General features: G+C 35.1%; 1 protein-coding gene across 1 annotated transcript in view; it reads right to left on the bottom strand.

Annotated features, from left to right (window-relative positions):
* Positions 1-209: 209 nt before the first annotated feature.
* LOC131756854 (cell surface glycoprotein CD200 receptor 1-like) overlaps positions 210-21,334 on the bottom strand; it is a 33,580-nt gene continuing 12,455 nt past the window's right edge. The window contains exons 2-8 of the mRNA XM_059063938.2: positions 13,805-13,888; positions 12,673-12,732; positions 7,639-7,956; positions 7,272-7,523; positions 3,211-3,316; positions 2,444-2,489; positions 210-1,775 (exon numbers count right to left, since the gene is read on the bottom strand). Coding sequence (XP_058919921.2) covers positions 1,635-1,775; positions 2,444-2,489; positions 3,211-3,316; positions 7,272-7,523; positions 7,639-7,956; positions 12,673-12,732; positions 13,805-13,888 — 1,007 coding nt within the window. The 3' untranslated portion in view covers positions 210-1,634. The remainder of the gene's footprint in view (positions 1,776-2,443; positions 2,490-3,210; positions 3,317-7,271; positions 7,524-7,638; positions 7,957-12,672; positions 12,733-13,804; positions 13,889-21,334) is intronic.

Raw genomic sequence — 21,334 nt, 5'->3', positions numbered from 1 at the left:
AAAACGTCTTCAGGGAAACAAACATATTAACAAAACAAAATAGCTGTCTTAAACATTTCAAATGGCACAATTAAAGAATGAAATAGATTTTGTTTTAATTTCTACCATGTTGATAATTTTTAATTTTCAGTATCATTTTTTCCTGCTATGGAGTAAATAGATATATTTTTCATAATTAAAACATATATTTAATAATATTAAAAATGATTAATGTACACATTCCCAATATTTTATTTCATAGAAAAATGTAGAAAAGGGTCATGTCATCCCGTGGCTATTCCCTTAGAACATAGATCATATTTTATAAATATCCCAAGTCCTCCATAATGCATATTTAGCTGGTTATAAAAATTTGTTATTTGATAAATGCATCACAGTAAAGTACACACCATAAAAATACACATTTCCAATTTATCACATCTGCAAAACTATTAGGCATTAGATAGCAATACCTCTATAGAGATGTAAGTTCAGAAGAAGCTAATGTCCTCACATGTCTGTCCTCCCTCTCTCCCTCTCCCTCTCTCTCTCTCTCTCACACACACACACACACACAAACACACACACACACACACACACACAAACATGAAAGAAAAATATAAATTCAGTTTTATTAAATAGTGAAATTCTTATTATAATCTTATATCATATTAGCTAACAGTAGGTTGGCATTTTACAGATATTAAAATAACAGAAAAGGCACATTCAAACAGGGTTGGAGGGAATGTAAATTGACACAGTTTGACATATTAGTCAATAAAAGAAATGCACAAACCCTTTGACCTGGCAATTTCACTCAAGGAAATTATCTTACAAGTATATTCAAATACATACAAAGAGATATAGTCACAAGAAACATTCTATGTAGTATTGTTTATAATGGCAAAACAAACAAAACAATCTAAATGTTACTCAAGGAAATTATCTTACAAATATATTCAAACACATACAAAGAGATATAGTCACAAGAAACTTTCTATGTAGCATTGTTTATAGTAGCAAAACAAACAAAACTTAATCTAAATGTCCACCACTAGAGTTGTGGTTAATTAAATTAAATTCCATTACATACAATGGAATTTTTTGTAACCACTAGGAAGAATGAGGTAGCTCTGCTTGTGTTGATATAAAAGATCTTCAGGATATATTATATTATTAGCTTTCTGTAAGTACAGAACGAAACTATGGTATGTTCCCATTTGTGTCTTGAAAAGGACATGTGTATGTATATGTAAATGGACATATAAGTGTACACATATACCATGCACATATAGATATGACATACGCACATAGAAATTTTCTAGAAGATTACATAAAAACTGTTGGTTAATTGTTCCTTCTGTGGAGTTACTTGAGGTAACTCAGTTTTCATCATCTACTGTATTGAACAATTTGAATATTTTATCATGAGCATGAGCTTTCTTTGTAATAATATCAGTTCTTCAAAGAACTACCTAGTAACAGCTAAAATTCTAAAATTTCAAATGTATAAGGATATGAATGCAAATCCTCTAGAATGTCTCTGTCTTCTAAGAATCTTTGAAAAGCTAATTTCAAAATAAGCCTTCCATTCCAGAACTACAAGAAAATCAAAAACAGTATCTGTACTGTATCTTGATTCATTTGTCCTGGTGCTACACTTCAGGAACATATACAGTATGGAGACTCATCCCATCAACTTCACTTTGTAACAACTTAGACATCTTCACCCTGTTTGTAGTATCATAAAGTGGATTGTTCTTCTCTGTGTAGCTGGCATAGGGCTGCATTTCATCCTAAGAGATAACCCAAAGTTAAAATCAATTCAAAAAAGCCAGAAATCAGTAACCACCTATGTTTTTCTAACAAGGGCCCACAGCTTTAGTGTTTACCAATAGTAGTCTCTGGGCTTACATGAACATAAGAGCAAGACTTTTCTAATATTTTATCAAAAAATGATTGATTATTTAAGTCTCAGTGTGACATGATAACAGTTGTCTGAAAGTAGGAGTGGAGAAGAATAGAGTGATATGAGAAGTATTTCAGAGGAGAGTGACAAAGACTTAGTAAGCTACTGGCTATAAGAGATTATAGAGCTGGTTAGGTTTTAAGCTTGGGTAAGAGAGAAATGATGATGGTATTAAAAAAGGAAGTCAAGAATTAGAGATGGTTTAATGGGAGAGGAAATACCAATTCAACTTCTACAAAGATTACAGCCCAAATGAGGCAAACATTATGTCTTTTGTAGGATGCAGTTCTTGAAATAAAAATATGGATTTGGAGTGTATATAAATAGTACTTGGTGGATAATGAACAAAATAAATACACCTGACAGCACTGTAAAGTTAGAATTTTTGCTTTTCAACTAAAATACTAATAATGATGCAAATTACAAATTATGTGACTAGATTTTCAGACTACATAGCTTAAAAGTTTGTAAATATTCTTTTTAATCTTATCTTACCTCCTCAACAACTGAAGTATGTTCTGTTTTTTTCAATTTACATTTTCTGCAAAAATAAAAATTAGCTGGAGTGAATGTCAAAACATTATTATTCAGATTGAAAAATGGAAAAACAAACCAGTATGTTATTGACAATTGTGGTTCATTTTGATAAAAGCCTTAATAAATCAGAAATGAACTACCAGAAATGAGTGAAGAATGCTGTTGTAAAAGTTAATTCGTCGAAATAAGGTAATTCTGGATTTTGGAAAGGGAAGTGAAATTATACAAAGAAGTTTGATGTAATAGAATATATGTGACACCTCATATTTGGTGTATGAAATGAATTATTGTAATTCTTTTCTCAAATAGAAAATATCATGCACTGTCTCTCCCAAGATCCTGCCCTAAGTGGGCTATGCTTGCATGTCTAATTCACTATGCTTGCGTGTCTAAGTAACCTAGAAAAATCCCCCTTGTCATTAGTGTAGTCCAAGTCTGTTATTTTCAGGACACACTTATTGATTATAAGAGAACTGAGGTTAACATCTTTTTAAAAATTTTTATTTTATGTTGGACTATAGTTGATTTACAATGTTGTGTTAGTTTCAGGTGTACAGCAAAGTGATCAGTTATACATATACATATATCGATTCTTTTTTACATTCTTTTCCCATTTAGGTTATTACAGAATATTGAGCAGAGTTCCTTTTTTACCCAGTCAATTCCATTTTTCTGACTCTTTTCTAATCCAATAACGCTAGAGAAGAGAAAGCATCAGTCAGTACCTGCAGCCACTGATTTTCAAAAGCCAAATGGATCCAACGATGACCAAGATAATAAAAATAGGGGGGACGATAGGTAAAATTCTTAAAGGTGCTGATGTTTTGGCATCTGTAAATGTAGACACAAAAATATATGACTTACTATTATTCAGCATAGAAAGAAATGAGCTATCAAGCCATGAAATCATGAAGGAAAATGAAAAGCGTATTACTAAGTGAAAGGAACCAATCTGAAAAGGCTAAATACTGTATGATTCCAACCATATGACATTCTGGAAAATACAAAACTATGGAGTAAAAAGATCAGGGGTTGTTAGAAGTTAAGGTGGAAGGAGGGATAAATAGGTGGAACATAGAGGACTTTTATGGCAGTGAAACTACACTATATGATACTATAACGGTGAATACATGGCATTTATACATTTGTCAAAACTCATAGAATGTGCACCTAGAATGAACCCTAATGTAAACTATGGACTTTGAGTGATAATGATGTGTTAAGGTAGGGTCATTCATTATAACAAAGGTACAACCGCGGTGTGGGGGATTTAGATAGGGAGACCACGCATGTGTAGGGTCAAGGGTTATATGGGAACTCTGTACTTTCCACTCAATACTCCATCATCATAAAAGTGCTCTAAAAAATAAAGTCTGTTTAAAAATTATATATATATATAGCATGGTTCAATAATGTCTCACAGTACATGAAATTCATTTCTGTGACTTTATTTGAAAAACTTTTGATCCATCTATAGTTCAAATAATTGTTATAATTAAATTACTTTATCATTTCAGACTCTTAAGTTTTCAACAAGACATCATCTTGTATCAGTATTTTGTTGCTTTAAGGATTCATGTGGTGAATTCCTGTAAGAGAGATGTGAAATTTAGACCTCTCTGTTACAGTAATAGAGTGTTTCTCATCTCCAATATTCAGAAATAAATAGAGTTGTAAGGAAGCTATTGGGATAAATAACCCTAATTCTGAAGTCACCTTTCTTCCAGGGCATTGAAACTGAAATGAATGCATGGCAGCAACTTTAAACTATTCACTGACCGCTGGCAGCAGTACAAAGTTCCATATGATAGGAGGACAAGTCAACCAAGGACTTGCCAGCTCTGAGAGGTTTTGAGACTGTGCTCCTGATGTTTCGTGAACATGGCTGGGGCAGCAGAGGGAGGTGAGTGGAGGCCGCATCCAGTCCCTCCCCCTTCCTTCAATACTTTGTTTTTAAACATTGGATTTTTATTTGAAAAAGAAGTTTGGTTTTGCATTTAAAAATGACAACATTGTTTTGAAACCCTCTCTTTCAAACTAATGGGCTCTCTTTTATTGGAAGTGCACTAGCACAGGTGAAGGTCCACCCTGTGAGGAAGACATATCTGCACTGGGTGGGAGTAGACTAGAGAGTCCCTCCAGTTCTGAGATTCTGTAAATATGACATCATATTGTAATACTGGGTGGTTGGACTTCATACATAACCAGTGGCAATTACTCTTCTCAGTAAATACTTCTAAACTATTAACATGTATATAAAACTTTAAGAATAGATATTAGAATATTGTGGTTTAAACCCATGTGTTTTCCTCTTCTCCTTTCTTAACACTTACTAAAATATCAGCAGAGAATTTTTTAAAGTATAGACTTGCAAAGACAAAGAGAACATGGATGAAGACAAGAGCAGATGAAAGATTTCAACTAGTTTTTAGGGTGAAAAATGAACAGAAGAATGGCCAATAATTCAGAGTGAAATAAGTATAAACCTTAATGAACTCCAGGAAGACTCTAGAGTAGGAAAGACCAAATATAGAGAAGGGGGAATGTAGGGAGTGAAGCGTGGCGCTAAAGTTAGAAGCTTCCTTGAAGGTCTGTATTAAGAACAGATGGGCTGCCAAGTCTCCTCCCAGCCCGTGAAACCAGGTCATCACACCTTCCCCGACCAGCAGAAAACAGGAAGTGTGGCCCAAAGAAGATGAACTGAAGAAACTCCAGAGTGTCAAGGATCCAGACATAATGGAGGGTGAAGATGAGGTGTCATTAAAAGAAAGTTGAGTCCTGAACAGTCATACACACACACACACACACACACACACACACACACACACACACACACTCCCCTCTCCTCCCTGCTCCCAGAACACTGATAGTCAGGATTATCCCTCCCAGGCAAGAGACAGGAGAGTTATTTTCTGCAGAGTCTGAATAGCCTCAGAGAAAAGACCTTCGGGTACATAAGGAAATAAGGAATCCCCAATTATAAAACAATCACCTGTTTTCACCCTATAGAAACCTACTAGCTAACAAACCCACTCACAGATAATATAGCTTCCAAACAGCTCCTTAGTGCTCACTTTGAAGTGAATGGATAGCCAAGGAGTTAAGGAAAGCCTTGTATGTAGAAGAAAGATTAAAACAAACAAATGTCAGGAAGGCAGAAGGAACTCAGATTACACAGATGTGGCATCAACTAGAGGACTGAGGGAAAGAGAACAACCAGGACAATACCTGTGCAGCATGTCTCGTGAGCATCCAGGCCAGATTAGAACAAGAGCATGTAAAAACTCAAGAAAGAATGTCTTCAAGAAAAAAAAAATGGAACTGACATTACCTAACAAATCCGACCATGTGGAAAGCAGTATTAAGAGGCGTTTCCGGGGCTTCCCTGGTGGCGCAGTGGTTGAGAGTCCACCTGCCAATGCAGGGGACACGGGTTCGTTCCCCGGTCTGGGAGGATCCCACATGCCGCCGCGGAGCGGCTGGGCCTGTGAGCCATGGCCGCTGAGCCTGCGTGTCCGGGGCCTGTGCTCCGCAACGGGAAAGGCCACAACAGTGAGAGGCCCGCGTACCACAAAAAAAAAAAAAAAAAAAAAAAAAAAGAGGCGTTTCCTAGGGTTTTGTTTTGACTTGTTTTTAATGTTAGTGATAATTAATAATAGGTACATGAATTATTAAGGAAATGAAAAAGGAAAGCAATTAAGGCCAGGAAAAACAAAAAGTTATTCAAAAGTGAAAGTATGAGTTTATTTCTTGATTCAGAGCTTAACAAAACATACATGTTCAAAATAATGTAAACACTGGCTATTTAATTTAACCAAAAATTGCTATTTTACTATATATGAATGGTGAGGGAAGAGAAGGTAAAGTTAAATCCTCATCTACCATAAGAGGAAGTGGGTACACTACGTTTAAATTTGCTATATTAAGAAATAGCAGCACAGCCATGTTGTTTATAAAAACTGAGTCAATTACTAGAAGAAACACTTGAAGATCTGAAAGTACTTGTCTCTAGAGAGCTGTGTAAGAATGGAGAGGTGGGGTTGGAGAGGCAGAGAGATGGCTAATGTTTTTCATGGTAGCCTTATAGAACAACATAGACTTTAAACTATATGAGTTATGCTGATTAGATTAATATTTTTTATAACAAGAAATAAAAGTAGATGGGAGCAGAGAGTAGAGAAACTAAACTGTAATGAACTGAATCATAGATACTATTATAAGATATTAAAGAAATTTCACTGGAAAAGCCTGGAGGAGAAAATTCTACCAGACTGAAAATTCATGAAGATAATTTATGAGCAACGTTATTCTTCTAATAAAATAATAATTATTTGTTTAAAATTACCCATTATCCTTCTATTAAAACCATAAGTATTTATGTAAAAGTACACTACACAAGCCAATTTAGTAGTACAGAAGAGAACATTAAAAGAAGAATAAATTGGGAAGTTCACTAGTAGCCTAGTGGTTAGGATTCGGGCTTTCAGTACCATGGCCTGGTTCGAATCCCTGGTCCCGGAACTGAGATTCCGGAAGCTGCGCAGCATGGCCGAAAAAAAAAAAAAAAGAAGTACAATAAACTGCATTCGATAATATGGCTTTTTACAATAAATTTTTGTATTATTCTTCCAGGCAATCTCTTTACTTTGAGGAGAAAAGGGAGATAAAGTGGAGGGTGGAAAGGACATCCTTAAATGAAATTTCTCTGCACACTCCATTTTCCTTCTTAAGGTTACTCTTCTGAAAGAATGGAAAAATCAAAACCAAAACTAGAAAAATTACTAACCTTGATCCAGCTCTATGGACAGACTCTTGTTGCCAGTCAAGTGGGAGACAAAGCAGGACACATTAGGTACATGGCGGCCCTCCCAGTAGCATGTACTCTGGATGGTCACTGTGCCATTGCCCCAGTGATGTTTTTGCTCAATGCCACAATCTCCCTCTGGGGTCCAGGAGATCTGTGCAGCTGGTTTCCCTGCAACTGCCTTGCACACTGTAGTTCCATTCTCAGTTTGAACCAGGGTCACCTCAGGGGGCACTGCAGAAATGTAGGGGAAATGCTTCAGTCTTAACACATGGGACATGGAATTCAGAGATTTGTTTCAGCCCAAAATCTGGTTATCTGAAACACCACAATATATGATGTTCCTTACCTAACACTTGGAGGTGATATCCACGATGGAAATTCCCATTAGGTGTTACCATTTGACAACTGTAATACCCATCATGAGTGACGGCCACTGGATCAATCTGAAGGGCAGGATTCTCGTCAAGTCTGGAGGCCCAGGTTATTCTCTCGTCGGTACAGTTTCCTCCCTTGGTCTCATTTGTATCACCCCTGAAGGCTCTGAAGCAGGGCAACTTGTCCCTGAGAACTATTTCCCATGTTGTTAGCAGCATACTTGTCCGCAGCGCAAGTGGGCAAGAGAGCACAGCCTTTGTACCCACTAGTACAGATAGTGAAGTGTTAACTGTACACACACACACACAGACACACACATGCACAGAGAATAATAAGAGAAAAACTTGATAAAGAATTTCAGTGTTAAAATTTATTCACAGCATATTACATGAAATTGTACTTGAACATTACTTTGCGTGGTCTTATTCCAGAAATATTAGACTTACATAAGAAATTAACATTCATGAAGTATACATAAAGTATTAAACCCATCCAAAGATTAACCAACTTCCTCCAGTATTATGCATCATTAGGAAAACAACATGAATTATATATGTGACAAAATTGTTTAAAGTGTTATGAAATTAATTCAGGAGATTTGATCTATAAGACAAACATGAGAATGCAGAATCTAAATTAAAAGACAAAGGCAGTTTTCTAAATCTAATCTTTTGGCTTCAGAGACTATTAGACTTATCATACAATTAATTCATGCTCCTCAGGGGGGAAAAAATGGAATAATTAGCGATGTGGTTTTCTCCTCCTAAGTTTTGATGAAAGTGAAAAATCAGTAACATCAGAACTAAACACCTATCCTTACGGGTGGCAATTCAGACAAACATAAATGTGGAAAGATATGGTACTTTCATTAAAAATAGCTAAGATGGCAATCAGGCTGAACAAGGTGGAAATTATTTTGTTTAATTTTTATTCAGAGAATCACAAAATCAGTTAAAAGCAACAGATTTTATTTATTTATGTAAAGAATAAAAATTTCCTTTATTCTTCCTAACACCTCAGATGTACTTCCTAAGTCTACAAAACAACACTGAAAAGCACTTGCTCTGTCTTTCATATGTAAATATGCACACTTAAGTATGTATTTACATACAAACATGCATATTTTAATTTATATATATATATAAATTGAGATGTATATTGCATGTCTTACTGTGTATATTGTCCTAAGTCTTTTGCTTTTTTGTTGATATATAATAGACCTATCACCATATCAGTATACCTACATTGATCTCACTCTATTTTTTATTAATTAATTTTTATTGGAGTGTAGTTGCTTTACAATGTTGTATTAGGAAAACTGGACAGCTACATGTACAAGAATGAAATTAGAACACTCCCTAACACCATACACAAAAATAAACTCAAAGTGGATTAAAGACCTAAATGTAAGGCCAGACACTATCAAACTCTTAGAGGAAAACATATGAAGAACACTCTTTGCATAAATCACAGCAAGATCTTTTTGGATCCACCTTCTAGGGTAGTGGAAATAAAAACAAAAATAAACAAGTGGGACCTAATTAAACTTAAAAGCTTTTACACAGCAAAGGAAACCATAAACAAGACAAATAAACAACCCTCAGAATGGGAGAAAATATTTGCAAATGAACCCAATCCAAAAATGGGCAGAAGACCTAAATAGATATTTCTCCAAAGAAGATGTACAGATGGCTGACAAACACATGAAAAGATATTCAACATCACTAATCATTAGAGAAATGCAAATCAAAACTACAATGAGGTATCACTTCACACCAGTCAGAATGACCATCATCAAAAAATCTACAAACAGTAAATGGTGGAGAGGATGTGGAGAAAAGAGAACCCTCTTACACTGTTGGTGGGAATGAAAATTGATACAGCCACTATGGAAAATAATATGGAGCTTCCTTAAAAAACTAAAAATAGAACTACCATATGACCCAGCAATCCCACTACTGAGCATATAGCCAGAGAAAACCATAATTCAAAAAGACACATGCACCCCAAAGTTCATAGCAGCACTATTAACAATAGCCAGGACATGGAAGCAGCCTAAATGTCCATAAACAGAGGAATGGATAAAGAAGATGTGGTACATATATACAATTGAATATTACTCAGCCGTAAAAAGGAACGAAATTGGGTCATTTGTGGAGACGTGGGTGGACCTAGAGAGTGTCATACAGAGTGAAGTAAGTCAGAAAGAGAAAAATAAATATCATATATTAATGCATATATGTGGAATCTAGAAAAATGGTATAGATGACCTTATTTGCAAAGCAGAAAAAGAGATACAGACTTAGAGAACAAATGTATGGATACCAAGGGGGAAAGGGGTGGGGTGGGAGGAATTGGGAGATTGGGATTGACACATATATACTATTGATACCATATATAAAATAGACAGCTGATGGGAACATATTGTAAAGCACAGGGAACTCTACTTAATGCACTGTGGTATCCTAAATGGGAGGGAAATCCAAAAGGGAGGGGATATATGTATACGTATGGCTGATTCATTTTGATGTACAGTAGGAGCTAACACAACATTGTAAAGCAACTATACTCCAATAAAAATTAACTAATAAAAATAAATAAATAAACAGATTTTTAAATAATCTGTAATTTCTTTAGTTGGACCACCTCACAAAAATGAAAAATGATGATGCCAAGTGGTAAGAGATGTTTAGAAGTATTTTTCTAGAAAAAAAGTACTATAGTATATAAATACAAATCAATGCAAAAACAAGGATTAGTTTCCTCTGTAATTTTTCTATAAAAAGGATTTTATTGCAAGCATGTAATAGTATCAAATATGGCCTTTCAGTGAGTTCCCCTTCCTTCCTATTCATTCACACATATACTCCCTGACAGTTTGCTGTGAACCTTGCTCACAGATTTTGTTTCCATACATTCAGTATCATTATCAGGATTAAATATAGCATTGACCTATTTTTCCATATTTTAAAGTACAAATTAAGACTGGCAATCATCTCCTAATGTAGAAGCTCACGCTTTCCCATAAGCTGACATGTGTACCTGACAGAAAGGGGTTTGCTGACAGGTGATTAGGTGTATCTGCCACAAGTCACCTGTAACAAAGGAGAGCGTCATTGATTTCATCAGTTTAACATGAACAGAACCAGCTGTGGTATGGCAAAATTTTTATGTGGATAAAGCTTATTTTTTCTAAACTTTGTATGTAATATTCCTCCTCTCCTCTTTTGGTGTCATCTGCCCCCTCTGTGATGTACTCAAGCCTTTTCATTTCATGGCCAAATAAAGATCATATTTCTAGATGAAGGAAGAGGGAGGATTTTAAGGCAGATCTAAGAGGGCAGGTAAATCCATGCTCTTTCCATCACTGCAAGTGGCATCCCCTCATAGCAAGAAACTCCAATTTGGCAAAAGCTTGGAGAGAAGCAAGAACATGGCTAGAGAACTGCTAGAGGTTGGGTGTGGAAAGCATATATGTGCATAAGGGAATCGTGATTAAGATAAAACCAGAAAAATAAGAGACTGGCGAGATAGCAAGTTGTGAATGTCCTGTTGTTCTTGGGATTTGGAAGTTTAGCTTATAAACAGTATAAGGCTTTAATATTCAACTCAATATCTAACTCATTTTTGTAAAAGAAAGTTCTTGCTAATCAAATAAACATGTATTTGAACAGGGGCACAGTATCCGAAGAAGTAACTCTAATGGTGAGGATTCCAAGCACTGCAGATATTCTCTGTTCTTTCACCTTCCTCCAATCTATAAACTTCAGTCAATCACCCTACACCTATAATGATAGTTCTTATGTTATTGTTATTTTTTTCACCCTTTCTTCATCCTCTTCTTTCCTTTTTCATACCTGTTGTGATAAGTTACACAATGGCCAGTACCTCTACAACACTCAGTGGGTTTGGCACCTGTCTGACAGATATATTCTCCATATGCTCCTGTGATCAGCTAGGGTGATTTCACTTCTTGCTTCACTGAGAAAATAGTAGATTCTCATCTCTGCTCCCAAACCAGCAGTCACATCCCATCTTTTCTGCATCCTTTGCCTACAAGTATCTTCCAGTCTCATCCAGCCTTATGCACACTGACAAATTCTTATTGACTTTGGGGCGTTTCCTTTCTTTTCTCACAATCATAACCTAGATTAAGTCCTCATTGCCATGTACCTGGATTGCTGCAAAGGCCTCCTAACTTCTGTCTCTGTCTCAAAACCCTTCTCCTTTCAGTTCTTACCTTACACTGCAGCCAGTACATCATTCTGTAACACAGATGTGATTCCCTCAAGTCTAAAACCCTCCAGAGATCTCTCACTGCCTGAAGAATAAGTTCAAATGTCTTTGTACTGGCTTTGAAAGGCCTCATTTTCACATTGACTCACTTTGCAATCTTATCACCCACTACATTCCCCCAAACTGCAGAAAAAAACACCAAGCACAATTCCATTTCTATGTCATTTCTCACATCATTTTCACTCTCTAAGGTGCCCTACACAATGCTCTTTTTCTATTAAAGTACTCTACCTTTAAGACCGGATTCACATGCTACATCATCTGTGAGGCCTTCTCTAAGCATTGGTACTTAATCACTCCCTCTGTACACTCCTGGTACAGTCGATGTGAGTGCTTACCTCCTCTGCCTGTGTGATAACTGTGCTCCTGCCAGGGTTCCCCCACAAAACTGAGCTCCCTGGGGGCTCTCTGATAGTCTTGCTCATCTTGCTCATCTTTATGTTCCCCACAAAGCCCAGCACAGTGCCTGATAGAGAAAGCTCCACAGTCTTCCAGTGGAATTGAACTGTTGTTTTAGGGGAAGATGGGCGAGGTCATTCAGGTCCCTCATCCCACAGCATTCAGATCACCATATTCTTCAACTGGGCACAAGGCTGGATTTGGTCCAGACCATCGACTATGTTTCTATGGAAGCTCAACATTCCATGCTTCAGTACTGGCCTCAAAAACAAAACAAAACAAAACAAAACAAAACAAAACAGCATACTACCTTCTGCAGGAGGTGTTACAGTGCTCTGCTTTCTGACCATAGATGAAGTAATTGTTGAAGCTAGAAAATATTCAGAGGAAAGTAGGTGAAATCAATTTTAGATATTTAAATGGAGTGAAAACCATTATTTCTCCACAAGAGCTTGTATACAACATGATAGAAAATCAACGAACCATAACTAAAATTAAACAAAAATCCTTGAAAAAGAGAAATTAGAAGCTGTTCCATCACTATACAGAAAAAAACATGTGAACATTTGCAAATTACATTTATAAGCTGTTAATCAATGATTCCCCATTTATGTGACACCTCATTTTATACGTAAAACTATTCTGTACAAAGTAACGCAGCCTCCACCCATTCCCTAGTCATAATGGATTCGTCCATTGTGGGCACCTCACATGAGCTGGGCTGATGATAGTCCTTCTTCCAGATGCCACACCCTGATTAAAATTGTCTGGTCCAGTGGTAGGCACCTCACCCAGCAGGACAAATCAGAGTACTTTCTCAAGAATTTTGAAACCAGAATTGAGAAGAATAGTTCATCCCTCTTTCTCCCCCAGTTTTCTACTGTGATGGTTAATTTTATATGACAAGTTGGCTAGGACACAGTACCCAGGTACTTGGTCAAACGTTATTTGAGATTTTTCTGTGAAGGTACTTTTTATCAGTAGACTTTGAGTAAAGTAAATTACCCTCCATAATGTAGGTGGGCCTCATCCAATCAGTTGACAGTTTTAATAGAAAAAGACCAACCTTCTGGGAAGAGGAATTCTGCCAGAGTCTGCCTTCAGACTCAAACTGCAACTCTTCCCTGGGTCTCTAGCCTGCTGGCCTACCCTGCATATTTTGGACTTGCCAAGTCGCTGCAATCATGTGAGCCGATTCCTTAAAGTAACACAACCTCTCTCTTTCTCTCTCTCTCTCTCTATCTATCTATCTCTCTCTCTCTCTCTCTCTGAATCTCTCTCTACAGGATGTATGCCCAACACACATGTACATCCTGTTCTGTTTCTCTCAGGAACCCTGACTAATACACCTACCTTGGGGTTAAAAAGTAAAACTATATATAAAAACTATACAAGCATCAAGCATTCTTCTATTAGAATTATCATTAAAAGGTGAGCATTACCCCAACTGTAATTGTCCTTGCCCATCTGCTGCATTAATGAGTTGTTTGATGTAACAAGATCTTCCATTACTGCACTTATGCATTCTGAAAAGACATATGGAGTAAAGAGAGGACTATGCATTAGTATTTCTGACTCCTACCTAAAATCACATTTTTTCACATCCTTTGGGCTATTTTAGGGTTGCAGTTGCCAATAAATACATAAATTATGACAGGCAAGCAAAAGTCTCAGAAAAATTTGTCTCAATATGAACTTTTTAATTGATCTTCCTACCTATTTGGCATACGCCTACTTTCAGTCCAGAGTGCCCCTTACCACCCTCCTGTCTTTATATTCAAGTCAAAGTATTTCTTCTCCCAGGCTTATATGCATTTAATCTATCTCCAATTGTGAAAAAGTGTTTTACTATCTGGTACAGATTTTTCAGGCACCAGTGATAATGTAGAAGTTTAGAAGTGATGTGTTGGTTGGATGCTGGTATAGAGCAAAAAAAGGAGCTTCCTAAACATTGTTGAGATCATATCATAGACAACTGTCTATTAAGTTCAAATTTTATAAGGCGCACTCTAAGTGAGAATAAGCATTTTTAGGGTATCAACTCCTGGCAAATACTCACTAGGCATAGAGACATCATAATAAACAATACCTTCTTCTCTCCATGAGCCTAAGGTCCAGGTGAGAAATTAGCTATGTAAACAATAATAAACAATAAACAATAATAAATAATGATAACAACATAAAGTTGTTGGTATGATGATAGCAGTATACATAATGTCCAGAAGATAAAAAGAAGAGATGTTTCATTCTAAGAGTACAGTAGTAAGAGATTAGGAAAGACTCTTCAATAGATGATATTTGAGCTGGATCTTAGAAGATCAGTTTTCCAGAAAGGTAGAAGGAAAAAGAAAATTGCACAAAGAATGACATTTAGAAGAAGGCATGAAGCCATGGGATTTTCAAAGAACTACACATTACGTGTTATATTGCCATTACGTGAGAAAAACTGGATGTGTGATTAGAATTGAGGCTGGATATTGGCAGGCTCTAACTGTGGAAGACACAACACTCCTAAAAGTTTTCACAAGGAAATGATACACTTCTAATGCATCTACAATGGATGTATCTGTCCAGCAAAGAGAAACATTTTACACTAAAATTCAGTGCACAGTGTTTTTCTGGAGAAATTTTGAATACACGACTTCTCTTAGCTACCATTTTCTTTTACAAAACATTGATAAATAATAATTTTTGAACACTCACGTTAGAAACAGATTTTTGGTAATTTGCACATGTTATTCATTTTAGTCTCTCCACATTGACAGGTATTATCATCCTCATTTTAGAGATGAAGAAATATAGATACACAGTGATGAAGCAATTTGGCCAAGGCCGCCCAACTTGTAAGCTGCTCCAATTGCCCAATTATTTTCATGTAAGTAGTTCTTTCTGCAGTGAGTAGGAACCAAGGGTTGGATCCTAAGAAGTACACCAGGATAAATACACTACCCAAATTAACCCAAATCGAGAGAGTTGGAGAAGAAAGTCCAAGCCATGTTTCTGTAGAAATACTGATAAACAACGGTCTGAAAGAGCACATCAAAAGGCAAGTCCATAAAATCAGGATTATAATGGCACATGGATACAAGCATTATGAATGCTGGATCTGAATGGGAATAGTTAAGCTAAGGAGGAAGATTTGAGACAATTGCCAAAATTCATGGGCCAAACCCACCACTGCCTCACAAGATTATAAGCTCTAAGAGGGCAGGGATTTTCATCTATGTTGTTCATTCTTCATCCTCAGTGCTTAAAAGAGTGATTTGCACAGCTCCCTGGCAGGTGGCTGGCTCAAGGTGGGTTAAAAATAAAGGTCAACACAACCCTATAGCAAGCTGGACTAAAGATATGGACAGTTAGTTTATAGGAAAAGAAGTATACATGTCTCTTAGTCATTTAGAAAGAAGCACAGCATCATTTATGGTAAAACAAACGCAAATTAAAACTATGCAGAAATGCCATTTCTCACCAATAAGATCGTCAAAACCCAAAAGTTTGACAACATACTCTGTTTGCACAATTGTAGAGAGATAGGCATGCCAATATACTGCTGGTGGGAATGTAAAATGTTACCGATTCGATAATGGAAAATATGACGGTAAATAGCAAAGTTACATATGCATTTTCCTTTTTACACAGCCATATCTCTTCTCAGAATCTATCCCAAAGATATGCAGGCAACAGTATGAAAAAATATATATACAGAAGACTCATCATTACAACACTGTAATAGCAAGACTTTTAGAAATATCCCAAATAGCCACCCATAGGGAACTAGTTGTCTAAATTATGGGACATACACAAAATGAAGTATAATGAAACTCCTAAAAAGAATGAGAGATATCTTTATATTACTATTATGGAGTGATCTCCAGGGCATATTGTTAAGTGAAAGAAGAGGGACAGATAAAAGTGTATACAGTATACAGCTGCATATCACATTTTGTGATATGCAGCTAAAGCAATGTTTACAGAAAAATTAATAGCTTTAAATACTAATTACAAAACAAGAAATATCTAAAATCCACTTAAAGAAGCTAAAAAGAAAAAAGAAAGAAGAAAATAATAAAAGGAAGAGCAGAAATCAACAAAACAGAAAACAAGCAAGACAAAAATTAGCAAAATCAAAAGCTGGTTCTTTGGGAGTTCCCTGGTGGTCCAGGGGTTAGGACTCGGTGCTTTCACAACCGGGAGCCGGATTCAATCCCTGGTCGGGGAACTGAGATCCTGCAAGCCGTGGCGTGACAAAAAAAAAAAAAAAAAAAGCTGGTTCTTTGAAAAGTTCTTCAATATTTATAAACCAATAGCCATATTTATCAAGAAAAAACAGAACACAAATATCAGGAATGAAAGAAGGGACGTTAACATAGATACTACATTCATGAAAAGAATAACAAGCAAATATTAACTACTTTATGCTAATCAAATTCAGTAACAGATGAAATGGACAAATTCATTGAAAGACACAGCTTTCAATCCTTATTTGGGATTAAACTGATAATCTGAAGAGGCTTATACTTATTAAAGAAATTAAATTTGTTGGTAAAAATCTTCCCATCAGATTGGCTACACTGACAAATTTAAGCAAGCATTTAATAAAGAAGTAATATCAGTTCTACACACAAACCCCCTTCAGAAAATACACAAGGAGGGAACACTTCCCTACTCATTTTATGAGTGTAGAATAAACTGTTCACCAAAACCAGGCAAACACATTACAAATAAGAAGAACGACGGAGCAGTAACCCTTATAAACGTTAAGACACAAAAAATTTTCACAAAGTATTAGCAAATCAAATCTGGCACTTGTAATACAACATGATCATATAAGGTTTCTCTCAAGAATGCATGTTGATTGAATACTCAAAAATCAATGAAATTGACCACATTAACACAATAAGGGAGAAAAAACATGATCATTTCAGCAGATGTAGAAAAAGCATTTGACAGAACTCACCACTCATTCATGATTTTTAAAACTCTAGGAAGAGAAATAAACTTCCTCAAACAGTTAAAGAGCATCTATGAAAATCCTGTAGCTAACATCTTACTAATAATGAAATATTTCCCCTCTAAAATCAAGAACAAAGCAAGAATTTCTGCTCTTATATCTTTTCAATTTTGTACTACAGGTTCTAGCGATTGCAGTAAAGCAAGAGGATAAAAAGGCATATAGATCAGAAACAGAAACATAAAACTGTCTTTACTTGTAGATGACATGATTGTTAGCAATCTATAAAACAGCTCCTAGAATTAATTGAAATTAGCAAGGTCATAGTATTAAAATGCTAATAATATTTTTAAACAATTATATTTTTATATACTAGCAACACATAATTAGAAAATAAAATTTTTATATCAATTCTATTTATAGTAATGCAAAAGAAAAAACTTAGGAATAAATTTAACAAAAGATGCACAAGGCTTATACACTGAAAACTACAAAATATATTACTGAGATAAATTAAAGAATACCTATATAGATGGAGATAAATACCTTGTTCCTGGATGGAAAGACTCAAGAAGTCAACTCTCTTCAAATTGGTCTACAGATTCAACACAGTCTTAATTAAAATCTAGTAGCCTTTTCTGTGAAAATTGGGAAGCTGAAATGTATATGGGAGTGCAAACCTAGAATAGCCAAAGCAACAGTTAATAAATGAATAAGACTGGGAGACTCATATTACCTAATTTCAAGCTTTACCCTGAAGCTGCACGGATCAAGGCAGTCTGGCATTGGCTAAAGGATAGGCACATACTTCAATACAGTGGAATAGAGAGTCTGGAAATAGACTCACACATTTGTGGTCTATTGATTATCACCAAAAATGTTAAGGCAATTTAAAAGGAAAAGAAAAGTCTTTTTTACAACTGATGGTGGAACAACTAGATATCCGTATGTAAGATGAAAAAAAAAAGAACTTTAACCGCTACTTAATACCATACACAAAAAATTACCTTAAATCTGATTATTGACTTAAATGTAAAAAGGTGAGACTGTAATACTTCTAGAAGAAAACATAGGAGATAATCTCTGTGACTTTGGCATATACAAAGATTTCTTATAATACAAAATAACAAACCATGAAATAAAATTTGATAAACTGGACATTATCAAAATTTAAAACTTTTGCTCTTTGAAAAAGAACATTAAGAAAATGAAAAGGGAAACCACAGATTAGGAGAAAGTATTTATAATACATGTATTTAACAAAAGACTCTATGTAGAATATGTGAAGAACTTTTACAATTCAATAATTTTAAAAATCAATATTAAAAAACAGGCAAATGACTTGAACAGACACTTCACCAATAAGATATTCAAATTGCCAATAAATACACAAAAAGATGTTCAACATTAGTAATCGTAGAGGAAACACAGATTTAAATCACAGTGAGATAATGATTACACACCTATAAGTATGGCTAAATTTAAAAGACTGATAATATATATTGGCAAGAATGTGAAGCAGTTGGAACTCACACATTATAAATGGGAATGTAAAAAAGTATAACAGCACTAGAAAATTTCTGGCAGTTTTTTCAAAAGTCAAACATATGCCCATTTATAACCTCACCATTCCAATCCTAAGTTTTTACCCAGGAGAAATAAAAACATATGTCCACACAAAGACTTGTGCATGAATGTTCATAGCAGCTTTATTCACAAATAACCAGAAGCTAGAAACGACCCAAATGCCAGTCAGCAAATAGATAGATTAGTTATCCATACAATGGGATACTATTCAGCAATGCAAAGGAATACACACAACACTGATGAATCTCAAAATCATTCCCTTGAGTGAAATAAGGCAGACACAAAAGAGTACACTACACACTACACAAAAGAGTACTACTAATGTAAAATGCTAACTAATTTATGGTGACAAACGGCAGATCAGTGGGTGCCTGAAGATATGGGAATGAAGACAAGGATGGGCTACCAAAATACATGGAGGAATATTTTGGGAATGATAGAAATGTTTTGTATCTTGTTTGCGATGATGATCACAGATATATACAACTGTCAAACCTCATCATAATGTACCTTTTAAATGGACGCAGTAAATTGTACATAAATTATCCCTAGATTTAATTAGAAATAATATCAGAAACATCAGGTTGTAACACACATAATATTAGAACATGCATCTACACAAATAAACATAAAAGAAAATACAAATGAAAAAACCTTGGCACTGAAAATAATGTTTAAAAAAAACCCTTTTCCATCTAAGTCAAAATCATCAGTAGAAGTAAGATGGATGTTTTGTGATTTGACTACTAATGAAACCTCTTAGTCACTTTGAGCACTCACTTTGAGTTTTCTTTCCCAAATCGTCCTTGGCATATGCCTGAGCAAGCATATACCACCCACACAATAGACACTGTATAGGCATTGACTGTGCAAACCCATACTCCAAAGGCTTCCTCCAGTGAGTGAAAAAGGCTCTCAGAAACGCACATGGTTTTTTTTTGTGCTACTTAACAGTTTTTATCTATTGTAAAATCCTGTGCTCTGCTGGGCTCTACTGACTAAAAAAGTTAGAGATAGGCATTTCTGATAATTTCACCATTCTCAATAAAAACCTCTGATTCAGTAACTGTTATTAACCAAAATAGAACATGGATTATGCCATACTTAAATAGTCAGTATAGTGCCTTAGATTATAATTTCTAATGTATGAAGATGGAAAACAAAAATTAAAGATTTTTCTGCCCTTTCATTCATTGGCAAGGTTTTGGGAGAATACAAACAAGCAGTAAGGAGTCTGATCAAATGAATTGTAAGCTAAAAGAATTCTAAAATTGAAGGAAAACTGTAGCTTAAAGTATCTGGCTATGCTCTAATAAAATTACCATATAGCTGTAAAAGAGAATAATGTAGAATAGCTTTATTTTTACATTTCTTCTGATCTTTTGCTCCAAAACTTGAGGCTTCTATGCTAGTATTGAACTAATTAGAAGTCATTCTTATTGCTTATTATGGTCTTTGCATCTTGTCATCTTTATTGTTATTTAACATTTAATGAACTTACTATCAACTCTTTAAAAAAAGGAACATAGAATACAAATATATTGAATATATTTCAATACACTGAAATCTGTGGGAATATTCTGATATTTTACACAAGGAAGATATTTGGTGTTTCAAGCTCTCAAACTTCAAAACTCTGCAAGTTATCATAATAAATACAGAACTGGACGATTTTGGATTAAGCAATGGTAGGAAAATATGAGGGATATGAGTTTTACTTCTTACTCTGCTTCTTCTCTGAATCATTATAAATAATTAAATGAATTTATTTACTCTAGGTCTCTCCTCTGTAAAACACATACTATCATCCTTACTTAATAAGTAAGGAATAACTAGTGAAAGGTTTTCAACGAACATTACAAACTGAGGTTTTAAACCCAGTAAAAAGGAAACAGTACATCTCTCCTAAAGATTCAAGTTTCATTTCAAATAAATGCAACTCTGAGACTGAGATCTTAATCACACAAAGAAAATTAAAATTACATTGACAGAAGAACTTTATTTAGCTATACTGAGCACATAACTTTTTCTAATCACCAGTATGGTTAGATAAATACAGTATAGAAAACTTTACTATAATTTTTTGGCTCCAGAAAGCTTAAAATATCAACCTTAACATTTTAGTTAGTATTTTTGTACTGTGTTTTATAAAACTGCATATTGTGGATATAGGTTAGATATAAAAGTATTATTTCCCAACAGTTTTTAGAGTTATGAATGGATTCAAGCAAGAAGAGACATTGAATTGTTTTCTTCAGAGGTCCTGAAAATAAGATGAATTGTCATCCAAATAGTCTAATTCTATTTCTGCTTCTAATGCAATGATTTTCATGTTGGGAACTAGTGGAAGTCCGTGATAATTGGCCAGAAAGTCCATAAACTTTGTAACTTTGGGGGAAGGGATACTAATTTATTTTTTTCTGATATATAATTT

The sequence above is a fragment of the Kogia breviceps genome, chromosome 5 (assembly GCF_026419965.1).
Source record: "Kogia breviceps isolate mKogBre1 chromosome 5, mKogBre1 haplotype 1, whole genome shotgun sequence".
In the NCBI taxonomy this organism is placed as follows: Eukaryota; Metazoa; Chordata; class Mammalia; order Artiodactyla; family Physeteridae; genus Kogia; species Kogia breviceps.
This window is presented reverse-complemented; position numbering and strand designations above follow the sequence as displayed.